Source organism: Akebia trifoliata, chromosome 1 (assembly GCF_017979445.1).
Source record: "Akebia trifoliata isolate Shusen 1 chromosome 1, ASM1797944v1, whole genome shotgun sequence".
Taxonomy (NCBI): Eukaryota; Viridiplantae; Streptophyta; class Magnoliopsida; order Ranunculales; family Lardizabalaceae; genus Akebia; species Akebia trifoliata.
This window is the reverse complement of record NC_141375.1, coordinates 33206220-33220411: the sequence shown is the minus strand read 5'-3', so window position 1 is coordinate 33220411 and position 14192 is coordinate 33206220. Positions and strand designations below refer to the sequence as shown.

The 14192-nt window shown below is 35.6% G+C and overlaps 2 protein-coding genes across 4 annotated transcripts; both read right to left on the bottom strand.

Annotated features, from left to right (window-relative positions):
• Nucleotides 1-974: 974 nt before the first annotated feature.
• Nucleotides 975-5426, bottom strand: LOC147411918 (uncharacterized). Of its 3 annotated transcripts, XM_086453798.1 has the most exons (3): nucleotides 5248-5426; nucleotides 2971-3144; nucleotides 975-2210 (listed from the first exon to the last, which is right to left on the bottom strand). In XM_086453798.1, exons 2-3 carry the CDS (start codon nucleotides 2971-2973, stop codon nucleotides 1089-1091), a joined length of 1125 nt encoding a protein of 374 aa, XP_086309924.1. In that variant the 5' UTR covers nucleotides 2974-3144; nucleotides 5248-5426; the 3' UTR covers nucleotides 975-1088. The 3 variants fall into 3 exon arrangements, with proteins under 3 accessions (XP_086309924.1, XP_086309933.1, XP_086309944.1); XM_086453807.1 differs by lacking the exon at nucleotides 2971-3144; XM_086453818.1 differs by lacking the exon at nucleotides 2971-3144 and having other exon boundaries at nucleotides 975-2185.
• A 1047-nt stretch (nucleotides 5427-6473) lies between these two features.
• LOC147411917 (WD repeat protein) lies at nucleotides 6474-12244 on the bottom strand. Its single transcript, XM_086453774.1, has 6 exons — nucleotides 11994-12244; nucleotides 8634-8875; nucleotides 8450-8532; nucleotides 8162-8273; nucleotides 7369-7443; nucleotides 6474-7279 (listed from the first exon to the last, which is right to left on the bottom strand). Exons 1-6 carry the CDS (start codon nucleotides 12088-12090, stop codon nucleotides 7100-7102), a joined length of 789 nt encoding a protein of 262 aa, XP_086309900.1. The 5' UTR covers nucleotides 12091-12244; the 3' UTR covers nucleotides 6474-7099.
• Between the last annotated feature and the right edge of the window lie 1948 nt (nucleotides 12245-14192).

Sequence of the window (14192 nt, the reverse complement as noted above, 5' to 3'; positions counted from 1 at the left end):
TAGTTGATCTCTTGATAAGCAAATGCACTAGAGAATATTATTTTAAATAAAAAAAGATATGTTACTGAATCACATTAAATGATTCATATTATATAGTTAGACTATCTATTTTAAAATTTTAAAACAATTAGTTCAATTAATAATGGAAAATTTTGACCTCAAATAAATATTAATTTTTGTTACTCTATTTTCAGTTGTATATATCACTAACTATTTGTACTTAAAAAAAAAACTAGCAATGACACAGCAACGCCCTCTTAAACAGCCGACAATGAGAGCCAAATGAATTGAATCGGGAGAACATCTCATAAGGACTATAGTTAGACCATTGTTTTGGTACAAAATTTGAATGCGACTGGACATATCCTAACCTCAAGTGCGATTAAACTTATAGATTTACATAATTGTGGTTATCAAATCAGGACATTAATTTGATTAGTATAAGTGTAGATCCATTGTGTTAGGCCATACACCCATAAGCCACAATCTTAGAAATTAAAGCTTAAAAATTATATCATTTTTCTTCATGTATTGAAATGTGGAAGGAGAGGTTCAATCGTGTAAAATTCGGGAACTTGATGCCAACCTCATTTTAGAAAGTAAAATGCTGAAGTATTATTGAAATTGACATCGTTTCAGCCATTGTCGACATGGATGTGCCTAGGGATCCATAGATGCTATACATCAAGATACAAGTGAGACGCCCAAACGATGTCAATTTCAATGTTACTCCAGCACAACTCCTTAAAAAATAAAAAAAAAGACTCGGAGCGGTACTCTGTAATTACTGCAATCCAAAACCCAAGAGTACAATGGACGTAATCCAGAGTCCTTGCCAGCACAATTGACTATCCAACCTAATAGAAAAGCAACCATGAACGGAATTCTTCTCTTGGAATCACCAAAACCGTTCATGTGAAAGTTTCAACATTTTTTTTAATATAAAGTACAATTAAACGGGAGTACAAAAGGGCTAAATCAAACATCAAAGAATTTGTTTTCTTCTTTTATGTATGTAAACAAACCACTCCTTCCAGTTCCAGATTCCAAGCTAATATGCTAAACAAATGAATTGAAACAGGTCGTTATCAAAGTTCATCATCTGGCAACCTCCATCTTTGTGGTGAAGCTGGTACACTTGATGATGAATCATTAGCATTACCACCTTCTCTTGCGTCAGTACCAGTCTCCGGTTCAAGGATCTCCCCCAACAGTGGTGTCATCGGTGTTCTTCTTCGGACCCTTGATTGCCCTCTCAATCTCGAGGAGCTAGACCAGCTAGTGCTGCTGGCTCCAGACTCGAATAGGGAAACCCGGAAAAAAATGAGGAGCATACTCCCATGAGGGGACAATAATGCACTGTCATCAGCTCTCTCCTCCCCAAATGCCGAATGAATTGTGCTCAGCACATCCCCAATGTCTCTCTCCCGTTCCATCCTCCTCCAATCACGTTGTCTCTCTGGGTCCGCCTCCGATGGCCGCACTAGAGGGTGCTCGAGTCTTGCATGCTTCCTGAGGTCTGCATATGTCCCACTATAATCACACGTCTCACAAGCACAACTCCTTGCTTTGGCATTCATGAACTGGCGAGCGGGCTCATCAGCGACCCAACCCTCGATCTGACCACGACAGAGAGGACACATGAGCTTTAGTGGCGTTTGCCTCTCACAAGGTAGAGTGGGTACAACAGATGAGGGTCCTGTCAAAATTCTATCGGGAAGATACCTCTGCATGGCTTCGGAGATTCTCGTTTGGTGGTCTGTGCTTGAGTGAGAAGATTCTTCTTGAGGTGGCATTGTTGGGGTTTCTGCAATTTTCTTACGGAATTGGTCGAGGCAGTTCGAGTGTCGGTAGCTTGTGTCACACATGTAAGGACGGCAACCTTTCTCGTAAGAGGAGCACAAGAGGAGAACAGCATTATGTGGGTGCTCCATGCACACCGGACACCTGGTTTCTTCCCATTCTTTTACATCTTCAACAGGTTCCAAAGGATTTTTAGATGAAGACCGAATGGCACGTCTGGAGCTGCTGCAGGGATAAGGAGACTTCCTGCAACTGTTGGACGATGGTGAACAATCTCTTCTTTCCTTCGGCATTGTGAGGAATTCAGCTGTCAAACACCGAAGGCTGAAAGAATCTAGCTCTTCACCAAAGCAGCAACGGCAGCACAACCGAAGTGCTAAGACTTTATACAAATGTAGGAGGTAAGTCTACATTAGATGTCGTAGCCGTGAGTTAGGAACATGAAGATGAGTACTAAAGACAAAAGTGTAAAGAGTACATTTGGACTTTTGAGTCCAATTTAATCACAATTCCATTAGATGACAAGAAAATTATAGAGAAACAAACAGAAAATCCACAGTAGCAAAAGCTTCAGAGGTCATAAAAATTCAAACAAATGATCCGTTAAGAAACTACTGCCAAAGTTATCCCATTGAGCCAAAGAAAAATTCATTCACCAGATCCCCAAAGATGTCATATCTCAACAAGATATAATTAAATTTCAATACATAAAATACTAGGTCTGCATCAAAACTGCAATCGTGACCTCTGTTCTCATTTTTAAGAGATCATCCTAAACCACATTGGTTGCTAGAAGTCAAATACCCTAAATTGCTAGCAAATCCAACACTAATGGAACTCGAGAAATCAATTATAAGATGGCTTCAAAATAATCCTTTAACATAAAAAAAAAAAGAGCACTATTTCAATAATGCTTCATTATCTTTCCTCGACAATTAACAATCAAGAGTCAATGAATGCGACAAGCAATCAAAATCTCAAAAGATAATAATAGTGGTCATGAAAATCCAATTAGACCGAGAAAGAGTAGCCCAATCCCGTCCAAGACTCAAAGAGGCCGCTCTAACCATCAAAGGGAAGCAAGCAAAAACAAGAAGAGGTCCAAAAAATGCATCCATAACTCCCGAGCCATAGAGCAATGTAAAAGAAGGTGACTAACTGACTCACCATCTATTCTGCATATGCTGCAATGGTTCGGAGTGCAAAACCCTACGAATAAGACCATCCATAGTAAGCGTCCCGTCCAAGGAGGCCATCGAGAAAAAAATGAGAGATTTTTTAAGGAATTTTTGGCCCTCAAATAGCCACGTGAAAGTCATCCCATCCTCAGACTGCAGTCACCTGTAGAAGGATCTCACTGAGAACACAGCTCCTTTGACCCCTTACACACCCACCCATCGCCAATATCAAGAGATAAGGAAATTCCAGCCAGAAGAATATTTGCCTTTTTTTGTAGGGAGAGTTTCCAAGCATCTTATGTAATCAATTGACCATAAAATTCACTCTCTATACTCAATCTTCTGTTCCAAAAAATTCCTATTTTCAAACTTTGTTTATCCCATATCATCAAAGGTAATATTTTTTCCATGCAGTCCCTTCTCATATCAAACCTTATTGTGATTGGGGCATAAAAAAAAAACAGAAATATAATGACGCAGGCAGTGTAAACTGAAAAATAGCCCATCATTCACCATGGTTCTAAATATCGTACGAGACCAAGATGACTCACTTGACTCATCTTGGTATAGTTCATGAATGAGAGGGATATTCGACATGAGTCATCCTCAACATATATTGTTTGACAAACAAGATAACCCACTATATTAAAAATTGCAGAAACAAAAAAGATCTCAAGTCCCAAACACAGATACTATCTATTGTAAACATCTACTTTTCTTTCTTCTTCTCTCTCTCTTTTTTTTTTTTTTGGGCTGGGTTTTGTGTGTGTGCGTGTGGGGGGTGGGGGTGGGGGTGGGGGTGGGTGGGGGGGTGGGGGGGGGGGGTCTCTTTCTTGGAAATTCATTACTATGCAAACTTCTCAGCATTCTTTCAATATTCTTCTTTTGGTTCTCTAAAAAATGTTCCTCCAGAATGAATTGTTGTTACTTATGAGTAAAAATTGAATAAAACAATCAAAATACACACACACACACAAAATCCTGATAAGCATTCTTTCAATATTACTCTTTTGCTTCTCTAAAGAGTGTTCCTCTAGAATGAAATATTGTTACTTATCAAAAACATGCTCAAAAAAAATCTTGAGAAATACAAATCACTTCATGCTGCTATGGACAAGAAAAACACAGCATCCATTACTACGCAAACTTCTCAGCATTCTTTCAATATTCTTCTTTTGCTTCTCTAAAAAGCGTTCCTCTAGAATGAAATATTGTTACTTATCAAAAACACGCTAAAAAAAATCTTGAGAGATACAAATCACTACATGCTGCCATGCACAAGAAAAACACAGGACATCCATGCTACCATGAATATATATTTTTACAAACTCGTTTTCAAAAAAATTCAGAGATTCTTTCTCTGACAACAATGAGATAAAATCGATTGTCTTGTTGTTAACCAAGGCAACTCGTCCAAGACATCTTGGTTTCGTCCATAACCGAGACGAGACAGAAAAAAAAAAAAAAAACCCAGATTTAAAACCACACCACCCACTGATATCTGTATCATGTAAGTACATGGGTTACACAGGAAAAAAAAAAATTAGCACATGGGTTGGAACTTCCAATCTTTCTTTCTTATTCAATTTTTTATTTTCTATTTCTTTGTTTTTTAGATAAGAAATACATTGGTCGGATTATGGGTGGCACTTCTAGTCCAGCAACTTAATAACACAAACCTTGACAAAAGATATAGTTCTACATATAATCGAACAGAGCGACAATATTCTTGTCCTCCCCAACCCATATAATTGGGATAAGAAACTTCCAATGAAAACAATGGTGAAAGATAATACAATTGTGAATTTCACATAAAAAGAAAAAACGGATGAGCATATCACAAAATGATCATGGTAGTTCAGATTGTGCCTTTGACAACTTTGCCTAAAAGAGTTTCCTTAAAACACCATACACCAAATTCAAACAACCCAAGTATTTAAATTAGCTCTTGCCGCAACCTATTACCTTAAATTCAAATAAACTGATTCTAAACATCATAATTTAGAAAAAAATTCAAATAGTTTACTTTCAAATAAGATATAATATATGATAATTTTAACAAACAGTGGCCACATACATCATGAACCAAAACCCTAATCACAGCTTGTTTACACATAGAAAAACTATACATACATAAGAAACAAAACAAATTATTCATAAAATCCATAAAAAGTCTCATCAGAGACAAGAACGTGACAGAAAAACCTAAAAATTTGTCAGATCCTGAACAGGAATGGTTCTTAGGGTTTCGTGTAAAGGGATTTACCAAAGCTCGGTGATTGTTAGAGCAAATCGATCAGTTGAACTTCGAAGGAATCGATTTAAAGAAATATCGAAGAATCTCGAAGTCGTCCTCTGTGGGGAGAGGAAGAGAGAAGCTCTTCTAGGGCTCCTTCTCCGAGAGAGAGCGAAATTGAGCTATCGCGTGTTAGTCGAAAATTTTAACTCACGAGTCTCGCTTTAAAAGTCGCTTGCTGACGTGGACGTTTTTCCAATAGCGCGACTTTTAAATCGGCTATGCGTACAACTCATCTCTTACCGGAATGCCGAGTTAACTCGTATAATAAATTATTTAAGAGTGCTGATTTTTGAACTCAAAAACTCACTGACGTGGCATGGCCAAAGAACCGTAGATTCTCTCCATTGCGATACACAACGGACCTCACCTTCCTGCCATCTGCAGTTGTGTATCCCGAGGGTACATGTATGTATCCCTAATTACTTTTTGTTAAGGTGAACTAACTAATTGCTTTTTGTTTGAACGTGATAAATATCAGTATTTTTTTCTTTTTGGACAAATCTGCCCTCAACTTTATATTTTTATTACCACCTATATCCTCAATTTCTCTTTTATTTTCTCAAAAGTCATTCACCTAAAATTTTAAAACTTCAACTAATATTTCTTTGTGCGAGAAGCGAAGGATTGCCTAGTCATAAAATTATTATTTTATTTAGATAATAAATATTTAAATTATTAATTATTTTTATCATAAAAAACTCGATCAATATTTTCAAAACAACATATAAGTCCTCCAATAAGGAAAACAAATCATCTTCATCGTGGATGATTATTAAAAGAGAGCTTATATTGTCACTCCAACTTTTTTTAATGTCACACCAAATTGTTAAAAAAATTAACACATCTTGGAGTGGTATTAGCAAAAATTGATATGGTAATAAAAAATTTCTTTTAATAATCACAAATTAACTAAAGAGGATTTTGGTGTTAGAACTTGAGAGGTTTTTTTTTTTTTTTTTTTTTTTTTTTTTTTTAATTTAAATTTTATGTTAATTAAGTTGTCATTATTATAAATAAATAAATAACCAAAACAAAATACCCCAAGTCAAGTTTAAAGATGGTTTTAACACTTGTTTGAGAGTAAGATGGGTTGGAGGTCGGGTGAGAGAAGTCATTGTCAATAGTTTGTCACATTGACTCATTTGACCATTTTTTCTTTTCTAAGATACCAGCCGAATTAATTGACTTCTGTGCTTCTGATATATGGAAGAAATAATTGAACAAATGTGTTCACACGATCCCAAACATGTAAATGCAAAATCCAACATTACGTGTTCACACAATATTCTCAAAATATGTCTTTAATCCAAGCCATACGATTCACGGTTGTATCTCATCTTGCCCAACGAGTTGACTCGTCTAAGTCTTCATGCTTCATGCCTCAGTACAAATCGCTTAAATAGGTTATAAATTATTTATTAATAACATATTTCTACTTAAAACGTTGAATTTCCAAATAGAACTTCTATTAACACACCAACGTTTACTTATGACACACCATTCTATATGTAGAAAAAATCATTTAATTTCAAACAGATTGGTGTGTTGCAAGTAAAAGTTGGTGTGCCAATAGAATCTCTCATTTGAGAAACCTCTTCGCTTTCCTTGTGAACTATATGATAAATATGAATTTCTTAGATGTATCAAAATTTTAATGCTAAATAAGGGTTGAAAATCAAAATTTTGGGCACCTTAATCCAGTGCCCAGTAAAACGATATCCCCTAAGGGCACAATGCAGGGATCTAGTGATTTACACACCAATGTCAAGTTCTTCATTTTTTTTGCCTCTCAAGATCCTTCAGATCAAGATTAATTCCATCACTCGTTCATCTCATCGCTTCCTTCGAAATCACTAAAACCGCTTATTGCTTGGTGTTCTTCGTTCTCTTGATCGGTTTCTACAATATCCTCGTCAGATTCATCCTCGTCACTTTCATCCTCATCTTCATAAATAATGGGTTGAACTGTGTTCATCTCATCATTCATGTCATCGGAAATCTGTTTTTAAGACACAAAGCAGAGTTAACTCAAAGAAGCTCGACAACCAATGAGACCCCTAACCCTATTTGTTAAAGTTCCATACTCACCCCGACAAAACTGTAGTCCAAACAACTTGATAGCTGAAGAGCAGGTTGAAAAGTTGAAACTCTAGATTCAATGAGCTGCAGAAAAGGGTAAGAAATAATAACATATAAAACATTTCAAATTCTTGGAATCCACGGTTATATAGATGGTAGGCAGAGATGAGAGGGGAAAAAAAAATGTGGATTAGATTTTTGGGTACATAGGTTCTATGTACTCCTGGACTACAACATTAGCATTTTAGATTCTGTGTGGGTTTCTTTTTTAGAGATTTTATTGGCACACCAACTTTTGCTTATAACACACAAATCCTTTTGTTAAATTACACTGTTGTTTATTTGTAGAGTGGTGTGTTATAAGTGAAAGTTGGTATGTTTATAGAAGTTCTCTTCTTTTTTTTTTTTGTTTTTGAGTATTTTATGTTGAAGTGGGAGTAGGTCTGTAAGGATGGATTTAAGGCATTTTTTGTTTTTACTTTGGAACCAAGGTATCAGGGCCTCTTAGACCACCCAACTGATTCTCCAGGCAGATGCAGCCCACCCACCCACCCAAACCCCAAGTAATTTCTGGGATAAATCCTTGAGGGTGGCCCCCTAAGGGGGGATTCAAACTCAAGACCTCCGCTTCTTGAGGCATGGTCTTGGCCACCTCACCAACCCTAGGGGGTTAGTTTGTATTTTGTTTGTTGTGCTTTTCACCATTTCCCTTTTGATTCTGTAGTAGGTAGGTCTTCTAGACCTCCTTTGTTTTCTAACTTTCACATATTGAAGTAAAATGACTCAACCCAGAGATTCTGACCTGGTATAGAGAATTGAGAGCAAGTAGGGAAGATTCTTGGGACATTATAGCACTTGCATGTTGAAGAAGCAGACTTCTTAGCCATGGAAGAGCACAAGCCAACACTGCACCCCTATAGTCAAAATGCACCATTAAAACCCATCAAGCTCAATACTGGAAACCAAAACGATCAGTCACCATTGGACACGTGATTTCTTATTTGGTTTGTGCCCACATCAAACTTGAATTTGATCAGAAAAGCGCAAAGGAAAAATTTGAAGTCTTTTGATAAATTCCAGAGGGTTTCACCTTGAGTGCATTATAGATATCAAGTAGTTCAAAAACTTCAGAACATTCAATGAATTCAATAGGGAGATTGACTTTGCAATAACCTGCAAGCACCATACAGTGCTGGTTTAAGAGATTGCACATAAACTACAGCATTGAACATTAATTTCTCCCTAATGAACAAAATTAAAAGCAAATGACGAACCTTTTCATCTTGGGTGTACAAGCAATCCAACAATAATGCACGATCGTCAGCATGTAATGCTTGCTTAAGCAAGACATGAACTGAATCTGCACTTGGGAGTTCCGTACCAGGAGATTGCTCCTCTTTTTTAGAGCTATTAGCTTTATTATCTTCAAATAAGTTCAAGCCCACAAGTTTCTCGCCCATGGTCGGCTCATCTAGACCATTATCAACACAGAGCCCATCTATAGCCTCTACATTACCTATACAAGTCCACATTGAGGTTATTCTCGAGCAGATACACCTTCTGAACTTTCCTTTTCAATTTTCTTGAGGACATTAAAGGTATCCATGTAGTAGAGTACAAGGACGGTGTACCAACAGTATGATAAAACATTGAGAGCATATGTGAGGGTGTAGAGCTCATAATTCAGTATGCCCGGCATAAGATTTTACAAGTGTTAATCATCCCAATTAGTTTTTATCCTAACTATCTGACTTATCTAAGGAGTGGAAAAGATATGATGGTATGATAATCTGATAATTAGATCCACTATTGGACTAAGAGATCTCCTAAATGGACACATTGACCTATAAAAAAAATAAATTATCACCATCTTCCATGTGAGCCACACATACTGTATGCCATTGGTAAGACGTCTATAGGATCTACCCAACATGTACCATGAATTTCTTCTTCTCTATTTCAATCAAATAGGTAGTAGAGAAGATGGTTCAGGATATAACATGAAAGAGGTAAAATAGATGAAAAAAAATCTGACGCCAATGGAAGATCAAACAACAATGAATTAGAAAACAGTCAATTTTAGGCATGATATGTACTTAACATAGGTTAAAAAAAATATCTCGCCAATATGACAACCAAAGAGAGGAAAAAAAAAAACGATACTTTGAAAAACTTGGCTTCATTTAAAAAAATGATGTACATATATTCATCGCCATAATTTCATTTATTTATTTTTTTGTTGACGAGTGTAAAATTTCGATTAAAAATAAGAAATAAAGTACAAGAGGCCGAGATAGCCCCCAAATAAAGAGGAAAAGCAAAAAAACAAAAGCCCTCAAAGACTCATGATATCAAGTATCAAAAACATCATTTTTTATATCATTTTTAGGATGATCTATAATATCAACAATAACAACTACATCATCATTAGTAATGCCTTGTCACAATGTTTCCATTGGTTATTACGAATACTACTAGATGTCGGGTATGCAGATATTATTTTCATGAGAATGTACACGTCGGTTGAAACGTTGGGTAAGGTTGCTCTATTTTATTCTTAAACAGAGTTGACAAGTATTCAATCATCGTTACATCAAACAAGGATGAGAGAGAGAGTATGCTAAGCCGGAGGGAAGTATTTGAAAAAAAGGTATAGTTCTCAAAAGTTGTATTACTTGATATCCATTGTCATCTAGCTGTGGACCAGTAGTGAAACCCTTCTTAATGACCCTGGGGTGTTATTTGTAGTAGTATGAGGTGATGTGAAAGGACTATAGTGGGGATTGGACCCGTAGACTAGTTGGCCAATACATTGAATGCAACTTTGAGGTCATGGGTTCAAGTCATATCTTAGTTGGTCGACAATGGTGCTCATTTTGACTAGCCTCATTAGTATTGACATGTATCAAGACTTTGTGATATGCGGCGCATGTGACAACCTACATATTAACTTTTTTGTTGACTAGTGACCTCATTTGGATATGTTAGTTGGCATTGGAAGGAGTCCCACGAGGGCATGACATTACCAAGGTATCCATGGATCCTTTCCCAACCAAATTACCCTCTTTCTCAGTCAAAGCATCGTTTGGGCCCATCTGATTGGCTACCAAGTTGGTAAAGCCTACAGAATGAAAAATCAGCATGTGTGGCTTTTTCATGGCATGACGTGTGACCACTTAGGGGTAGGTGTGCATAGCATCATCGTGTGACGATATAAATACATGACTGGGCATGCATGTAATATTAGATCACTGTTTCTTAAGTGTTGAATAAACAATGGTTACGATAGGAAATTGGTCCTTATTACAATTATAGAGAAACACAACAGTAGAAAAACTAATGCTCTTGAAATTACAGAGTTTTGAAACAACTGAAACCTCCGAGAAAGTGAATTACCAGTAGGCAAAGACACATTAAATACTTGTTAATGAGGAATAACATCTATCAAGGATTGTTTAGTGGCGGTGTCTACTGCCTAGTTGGAGGTTGTGAACCAGTATGTAACAACATTAGTGACGCTATTTGTATCATGGCAAGGATGATGCAAATGCAATTATTTATTTATGTGACAGGGTGTCCCCACCCCCTTTGGAAGTGAGACTAATTAATCCCTGCAAATAAGTTCTGCCACCATAAACAGTCGTATCGGTTTATGGAAATGTAAGTATGCTATGGATATTGGTGATATTAGTCGTTACGTAGCAGCATTAGTGATATAAGTTGGCCCGTAGCAAGGGTGTTGGAAATGCAACCACGCTATCAACATTAATGAGTGAGAATATAGCTTGAAAAAGTACTACTGTTTATATCTCTTCTTCCTTCTTTTATTTATATCCATTTGAAAGAAATCAAACAGAGTTGAATGAAGGGTATGTATGATCATGGTTTAAAATATCGGAATGCATAGATTGATACGTATTGGTATTGGCCCAAACCAATATGAAACATTGAATGTATCGGGTATGTATCAGAATATATCGGTTTGTATCGAATGTATAGGCCGATGCTGTATCAATTTGTTCATTAACCGAAACATTCAATCGATACAATATTTTAAACCATGTGTATGATTGCGCATGCAAAATGTGATTTTCAGGTGTATGATTGCACATTTTCTCCAAGATTCATTTTATAACCCAAAGCGATTTTCCACCTTGGGAGGGAAAGAAAATGATTTTCCCACCACCTAATGTTATTCTCTGAGAGAGTCCCCATCCCCAAAAACTAAAAAACTGACACTCTTTTCGACATTTTCCTAAGGTCAATCAAATCGACAAATTCATTTTCCCATGAAAAATTTCACCAGGAATTAAGATTCCCTAGAAAACAAGTTCCCTGCAATCAAATAGACCCAAAATATCTATAAAAATGACTTAATTTCACTCATTTATGCGACCTAATTAATGTAACCTTTAATTTAGAAAGACCCAATACCAATATAGAGAAAAACATCATTCAAAGACCCAAGAACCAGATTTAAAAGGTGGGTAAGATTTGTCTAACCTCCATAAACAAGCACAGAGTCTCAATTACAGCTAAAAGTGGGGGAAAAAACAATATCTATGGTGATTTAGAGGGGTTATTAGGGTTCTTCCACAACAATAGAAGCCAAAGAACAAAAAAATTTAACTTACCAGCATCAACAGTATTCCCAAGATCTAGATCAGATTCTTCTACTCTCTTCTTTTTCAGAATTCTCTTTGGTCTTGGAGCATCTGCAATGAGACCCATTACAGAGTTTTCTGCAATTTTGGAAATTTTCCAACTGGAAGGAGAGAAATTTTCCCTTGGAGAAGAAAAAAATCTTCCACTTGAATCGTTGGAGGGAGGGTTTTACGGAGTTAGGGTTTATGTTCAAAAGTCAAAACCCATGGGTTTAAAAACTCGTCAAAGAACGAGATGGCTCGGGTCACATAGCCAAATACTCAAATGTGAAATTATGAATCGTCCAATATATTGACTCGTCTTAGATCCTAGATAACTCATCCTAGGTCTTGAAAAATATCGACAAGTTGGCCGAGTCAACTGGATTTCTTGGAATAAAATAACAATTTTGTTAATGATTTTAATATTTTTATTTTCTAAAATAAGATTTTGTCTAGCAAATACTAAGACATTTAATAACTATAAACATAAATTAATAAATAATTGTTGGCCTAAAATAACTTATGAATCAACATTGGAGTCTAAACCGTGATCTAAAACCCAATATCATATCAACGTCCTCTAAGTTAGGGTTGTCAACGGGTCGGTTCCTAAAGAACTTAGAACCATACTTATTATATTTAGTTAGATTTCCATTCTTGTCGGTTCTAGGTTGGATTCCAAAATTAATGGAATTGAAACTGTCAAAAATTATGGGTACCCATTAATTTCGATTCTCAAGCATAGAATGAGAAAAAAAAAATTAAATCATTATATATATATATATATATATATATATTCCAAAAAATTAACATATTATTAACATAGTTATAATTTATTATACTAAAGATACAAATTAATGATTTTTTTTTTCAAAAAAAAAAAAAAATCTTAAATAAAAGTAATAAATTTTTAGAAGAGTAAATATCCAATCGATAATTTATACGAAAAATTGAAGATTTTTATATAACGTATATTTATTTTGAAATATAAAAAACACTTTAAATCATCTATAGTATGGAAAGAAATGACAAAATAAATTGGTTTCGGGTTCCGATTCCATTTTAGACCTGGCTCTAATCGGTTCCAATAAAAAGGGAACCGAAACCAAGGTTTTCAATTTCGATTAAATGGGTATCCATTTACACCCTACTCCGAGTTTTGTTTGTCTTTGTCAAGCCAATTTGTTTGTGTTTTAAAATAAATATATATTTTTTTTCATCTAAATTAATAGATCCAACAAGTACAAAATCTCACTTTATACTAATCACTAACATGTAAGAAATCATTAAATATTTTAAATATATTGCAAAAAGATTTAACCAATTGACTCGACCGAGTTTTCTAAAATTTGCACGAATTTACTCTGATTTTGAATGAGTCAATAAGTAACTGAATCACACTGGACAATTAGTTCGAAGCCTCTAAGCCCATTCTATCGTTCTCGAGTTGAGTTAGATTTTTTCAAGGATTAAAAGTTAAAATCATAACTCTTCCTATTACTTTAGATTTTTCAAAATAGCCCTCTCTTTAGGATGGATCTTGATTAATCGATATCAAAATCAAAATCAGAATTGGCTTTGGATCTACATATTTTGGTACTAAACTTAGGAGTGTTAAAATTATTAATGTTGGACCGGGTCGTTAAAATTTTGGGCTGAATTCAACCCGTCAAATGGTTGGGCCGAGACAAATGATAAATTGCTTTGGTCCAAGTCCAGTCCCAAAAAAACAAATGGCGTGAAGCCATTCCTAGGGTTGAGACCTATGACCATATTGAAATTATTTATGATTATACGCTTATATCATAAACATTTATAATATTAAAAAAGTAAATGGTTGGGCCACCCATTGGGCTTAGCTACCAGGCCATCCTTGTCCAACAACTAAACGGGCCTAATTACACTACCCAAACCCAATCCATGTAGGGTCAGGATGGCCAGGCCGAAACCAAACCAATTGATAGCTCTAGTTAGAACTCACCAATCAAGTTGAATATTTGTGAATAAATTCACCAAACGATAGTGATTCTTAATCAACCCAAACAAATGGATTTCTTTCTAAATACCCCGTAACTTCTTCTTAGTCAAGTTTTTAAACGTTGTAAATATGAAATCCAACGATTAGGATTTATTTTAGAGATCCATAATGTATACTCAGGATACATCTTTAATTTCAACCATTGGATT

Excerpts from the sequence above, each read along its gene's own strand:
- LOC147411917 (XM_086453774.1), bottom strand. The coding sequence starts at position 12,090 with ATGGGTCTCATTGCAGATGCTCCAAGACCAAAGAGAATTCTGAAAAAG. Across the intron at positions 8,274-8,449 it reads ATATCTATAATGCACTCAAG|GGGTGCAGTGTTGGCTTGTG; the intron begins GTGAAACCCTCT and ends TTTTGACTATAG. Across the intron at positions 7,280-7,368 it reads TGGACTACAGTTTTGTCGGG|ATTTCCGATGACATGAATGA; the intron begins GTGAGTATGGAA and ends TCTTAAAAACAG.